The 5,694-nt window shown below is 51.5% G+C and overlaps 1 protein-coding gene across 1 annotated transcript in view; it reads left to right on the top strand.

Moving 5' to 3' along the window:
* The first annotated feature begins 357 nt into the window (after nucleotides 1-357).
* Nucleotides 358-5,694, top strand: part of LOC106813401 (AMP deaminase 2-like) — a 15,581-nt gene continuing 10,244 nt past the window's right edge. The window contains exons 1-5 of the mRNA XM_014817538.1: nucleotides 358-363; nucleotides 701-838; nucleotides 1,585-1,647; nucleotides 2,795-2,926; nucleotides 3,888-4,652. Of these exons, the coding sequence (XP_014673024.1) occupies nucleotides 358-363; nucleotides 701-838; nucleotides 1,585-1,647; nucleotides 2,795-2,926; nucleotides 3,888-4,652 (1,104 nt within the window). The remainder of the gene's footprint in view (nucleotides 364-700; nucleotides 839-1,584; nucleotides 1,648-2,794; nucleotides 2,927-3,887; nucleotides 4,653-5,694) is intronic.

Raw genomic sequence — 5,694 nt, 5'->3', positions numbered from 1 at the left:
CTTGCGCACCCACTAGCGACCAGTTTGTATCAACTAACGAATTTCACTGTGATCGAAAAAACATAATTTTTTTGTCAATTATTGTCATTTTTGTTCAATTATTGTCATTTTTTTTACCCCTCAGAATGCAGGGAAATTGCATCTGCAGGAGATCCGAAATGTTCTGGGGCATGCCGGGACGCCGCCTGAGCAAACTCGGTCACTACGTGACGCGCTTCGACTCTAATTAGATGGCCAGAAACTACAGATTGCTTCAAATATGTGTTGGCATCTCTGTGAGGGTGCGTGTGAGGTGTGCAAGACAGCGTGCAATAGACATGAGGCCATGCACGTGAAATGTGAGGCCGTGTCTGAGACATGAAGGTGTGTGTGAGACACGAGGCCTCCACAACATACGCAAGATGCTAGCACACAGAGGCAATATTTCTCCTCGTCTCGATAATCCTCAGTGCGAGCGTTTAATTTGCGCATTCAACTCGTACTCGACGTCGTACCACTAGCGTACGCCCCAGCGCACCACGTAAATGAAATGCCGCCCGTTCCCACTCCGCGGAACGTCTTCTCCGGAACTCCGTTCCATTACCAACTCGAGATCCGATCAGGAATCCGTCCCCCACCCACCCACCGTCTTCACTCACCGAGAGTGACCACGCACTAGCGTCGAGATGAGCGAATGTGTTTTGTTCGTTTCGTTGGGCAGGTGGACACGCACATCCACGCGGCGTCGTGCATGAACCAGAAGCACCTGCTGCGCTTCATCAAGAGCAAGATGAAGCACCACCCGGAGGACGTCGTCTGCGTGGAGCGCGCCACCGGCAACGACGTCACGCTCAAGCAGGTGTGGCGCCATCTACGGGCGGTTATAGTCAACTTTGCGTGGTTTTTGTGCGTGATGCGATTTTTTTACGCTGGTGTTATGCGCAATATTGTAGACAGGGGTAGAGATTGGTTTGGAAATTTACAGGCCAGCCTGTAGGTAAGGGATTTTACAGGCCCACCAGCCAAATTACAGGCCTGGTTGCGATAACTTTTCATCCTCGCTGGCATGCCGGGGACGGTTTTGCATGTTGGGGGTGGATTTTCTACGGACCCGTCGGGCTTGCTAGTATTAAAATTGTCAGGCCCGAGCCTTAAAATACGGGCATCGGGCCCGCAGGCCCCTTATGATTTCGACCCATGGTAGATAATGTGCTATTGTACGTAATGTTGAACGAATCTTTGCCTAATTTCACATGTATATACTGTGCGAATCTCTATATGTAATGTTATATGAATAATTAAATAGTATTATTATGTAACATTATACCGAGAACCTACCAAAACCTTTACCTTCATGTGAATTTACATAAGTGTGAAATTATTCGTGGGAATATAATTACATGTAATATTATACATATTTGTGATTCATCACATGATGAAATAAATTCTAAATGCACGACTGACACCAAGTACGTCGGATAATTGTGATTTTTCGAGACTGCCGTTCGATTTCGAATCCGCGCGGAACGTCCACACCTAATTACGAGAATCGTCGCTAACGAGCGGATTAACTGATGTCGTACATGTGTGTGTGTGTGTTTGTAGGTGTTTCAGCAGATGGGGGTCAGCGCGTACGACATGAGCGTTGACATGCTGGATGTACACGCGGTGAGTAGCGCACGCGAGAGCGCGGCGGACGCCATGTTGGAAATTCAAATTTCAAATTTTGAATTTCGAAATAAATTGAAATTTTTCTAAAATTTTCGAATTTCATGTTTCTAATATCGGATTTTTAAATTATGAGCCCGGTTACTTTCAGATCTAGGAACATAACTAAAGAATGAAATCTGTGTTCTGATTGGAGCAGCTGAGAAGTGGAACGTAATCTGAGACAAAAACTATTTAGATTTCAAATTTCGATTTTTGAATGAGCCTTGGTTTTTGTAGTGACGTGTTATCGTTGTTGCGAAAGAGAGAATACGACACGAGTACATGGGTAAAATATGCAGACTGGCTTTTATTAAAACAATGAAACGACTAACTAAGCACCTTTGTACACGGCTATTGAATCAACGGAATCAACAGTCTGCGCTCGTTAGGTTTGCGACCTATATCTTGCTCCTATGCTGCAGAGTATCATTTTTTTTAGAATACCCGCAGATTTTATTTCAGTAAATTCGATTTTTCAATGGAGAATTAAAGCAATGATTTTGCGCAATTCAAATAGAGACACGATGAGGCAATATGCTGGAACCTAGCTGTTACACAGATGTAAAATCAGGTGTGTGTGGAAGATCTCTGCATTTTCTTCCGTCGTACCTTTTTAATCGTTTACTTCTTTTCTCACTCAATCCTCAGTCTTTCTACGTGTGAATTTTACAATGTTTTTACTCATTTTCGCCAATACATATTTTATATCTTACATTTACATCAGTTTAAGCACATATTTTCACAAATTGATCTGTTTTTATTTACAAGTATAACCAGTTTTATGTACAGTTTCTTTATAATGTGAATATACCAATTTCCCAGTCTCTATCGACCCTCTCGCGTGCGTTTCACAGAGCAACCATTCTCCCTTTCCCAAACTTTTCGTTGTTTTTCACCAGTTCTCATCATCTTTCGCGTGATGTTATGTACTTGTCGATAATTTATCGTCTATCGCGTTATGTCGCAGGACAGGAACACGTTTCACAGGTTCGATAAATCTTTATCGTCTTTCACACGCGTTTCACGGGGCAACCATTCTCCCTTTCCCAGACCCCGTTGTCGTTTTTCACCGGTCTTTACCAGTCTCTTTCGCGTGGTGTTGCAGGACAGGAACACGTTTCACAGGTTCGATAAGTTCAACGCCAAGTACAACCCCGTCGGGGAAAGCCGGCTGCGCGAGATCTTCATCAAGACGGACAACTACAGAGAGGGCCACTACTTCGCACAGCTGCTGAAGGTAGCGCCACATAATTTCACGTACTAGCGCCCCCCCTAGCTTACGGTAGCAAGTCTGGCGAGGCTCCGTCAAAAGCTCACAACGTTGATAAAGTTGTTCAACGTTGTCACTGGTGCTAACATTGTCGAGGTGACATTGTCAAACGTTTCAATGTCACCAAGGTGACATCGTCAAACGTTTCAATGTCACCACGGTAACATCGTCAAGTGTTTCAACATCGCCGTCGTGACCTCGTCAAAGGTTGTCGGCGTTGCCACGGCGACCGACCGTCCGAGCCGCGTCATCGAACCGTATCCGATATCGTCACGATCATTGTCGTCCCCCCCGCCGCCTTGCCGCCCTTCCCCTCCTCCTCCTCCTCTCTCTCCTCCCTCCTCCTCCTCTCGACCTCCCCCCGCGGCGTACGGGAGGCGACGGAGGGCGTCGGCGCCACCACCCGCTCCCCCCCTCCTCCTCCTCTGCCTCCGCCTCCTCCTCCAAGCATCTTCCTCATCTCTGCGAGGAAGACGCGATTCAGCAGATAGTAGAGCACGAAGTTGAGCGAGGCGTTGAGGGCCTCGGCTAGGTCCGCGGCGGCGAGACACGCCTCGCGCAGCGTGCGCGCCGCCGGGTCGTCGTCGACGTGTGCCGCGACGAGGGAGGCTGCCGCCGCGACCGCGTTCAACGCGAGGCACTGCGCCACGACGGCCGCGAGAGTCGCCGTGAGACGCCGCTCCGCCGCGCGCCGCCGCCGCCGCTGCGGGGGCGCCACCGCCCGCGCGTCGTGTCGGTCGGCGCGGCGGCTGCGGCGGCGCGGCTCCTGCACGCTGATGGTGCGAGCGACGGGCGGGCGGCGCGGCGGCGGCGGCGCGGGCTCGCTGCACGTGTGTGCGGCCGGGCGGCGGCGGCGGAGCGCGGGCGCCGCGGCGACGACGCGCGCGTCCTCGACTCTCGAGCGTGCGTTGCGGAACTTCGCCAGCAGGAGGCAGTTGTAGACGGCCATGACGACGAGCGGGACGATGTCGGCGGCGACGAATCGCGCGACCGCGTACACGTGGAACGCGGCATGCTCGGCGAACGCCGTCTTCACCGCGCGGTACGCGCACGTTCCGTTGTTTCCGGTCGGCGCCGGGACCAGCGGCGGTCGCGCCGCCACCGCGGAGGTGGATACGGGGGCGGCCTCTTGCGGCGCGCACGCAAAGTAGATCGGGACGTGGAACGCGGCGGAGGCGACGGCGATCGCCGCCAGGAGGCGCCACGCGTGCCACGGGACGACGGCGCGCGGCGGCGGGTGTCGCTCGCGGCTCGCCGCGTGCGCGTGTCGGTCGCGCGCGATCGCCACGACGATCCACAGCGCGGCGGTGGACGCCGTGCAGGCGACGCCGGCGTCGACGCGGCACGCGTACGCGATCTGCGCGCGCGACCAGCAGTCGACGACGCCCGCCGCCAGCAGCAGCGCCTGCAGCGCCTGCGGCAGCTTGACGACGAGGAAGAGGAGGTCGGCGGCGGCGAGGCCCGTGAGCAGCACGTAGGTGGCGCTGCGGTTGAGCCGCGAGCGCAGCAGCACGACGAGCGTGAGAGCGTTGGACGCGGCGCCACCGACGCAGCACAGCGTCACGACGCCATAGACGACGACGAGGAAGACGTCGTTGTCGCTCGTCGCCATGGCGACGCGCGGGGTTTGGCAGCAGATGAACCGCTAGGGGGCGTTTTATGGAGTCGATGTCTAAAGGCTGAGGAACATCTAGTTTGTTTTTTGTCGACTCTTGTCTAAGAGAAGACGCGCGTTGATCTTTGTTACCGATTTTTGTCGTCTAAGAAATCATACACATCTAGTTTGTGTTTGTTGACGAATTTTGTCTGAGAGATGATTCACGTATAGTTTATCGATCTCTGTTATCGATTCGTCGAGGACGTGACACGCACCTTGGTGGTTACTATCTCCAACACAGTGTTAAGATCCTAAAAAAAATCTCAAGGTAATCTCGTTACAAAGAGGTTTTCAATCCATTGCGAGACTAGTCCTTAAGACGATCAGATGAGACTTAATCTGAGTCTTTTGTTACCGACTTATGCTGAGCTTACGCACGTGGTCGCTGTTGTTGGTCAAGGTCGTTGGGGAGGTCGTCTTTTGTTCACGACGATGACACTTTTCCCGGTTTTTCCGATCTTCGTCAGTTAATTATCTTCGTTGTCGGCTAACGCGTACTGATGTCAGCGATCGGTTATTATGTGCTAATCCATGAACGTGGGTGTAATCTGCTATGGTTTCGCTCGATTGATCGCTTGCACACGCAGTAGTCTACCGTGAAGAGATTAGTTTGGATTTTGTGGAAGATTTTGTTGTTCCTCTTCTCGCGTAGGTGTTGTTACACGGGTGACCTTGGCTGAGCCAGGTAATCACCAGGTAGGTGTTCACCGTTACACCTGTTTCTTACACCTGTCACATTATCTCACCTTCATTACCAGGTAATTATTCTACACAGGTGTTCCTCATTATACCTGTCACCTTAATTACACTTGTCACATTACCTGAGCCTCCCTACCAGGTAATCTTTCCACACAGGTGTTCCTCGTTATATATACCTGTTACCTTAATTACACTTGTCACATTACCTGAGCCTCCCTACCAGGTAATCTTTCCACACAGGTGTTCCTCGTTATATATACCTGTTACCTTAATTACACTTGTCACATTACCTGAGCCTCCCTACCAGGTAATCTTTCCACACAGGTGTTCCTCGTTATATATACCTGTTACCTTAATTACACTTGTCACATTACCTGAG

Source organism: Priapulus caudatus, unplaced genomic scaffold (assembly GCF_000485595.1).
Source record: "Priapulus caudatus unplaced genomic scaffold, Priapulus_caudatus-5.0.1 Scaffold767, whole genome shotgun sequence".
Classification (NCBI taxonomy): Eukaryota; Metazoa; Priapulida; class Priapulimorpha; order Priapulimorphida; family Priapulidae; genus Priapulus; species Priapulus caudatus.
The sequence above is the reverse complement of the archived record's forward strand: the minus strand, read 5'-3'. Positions and strand labels throughout refer to the sequence as shown.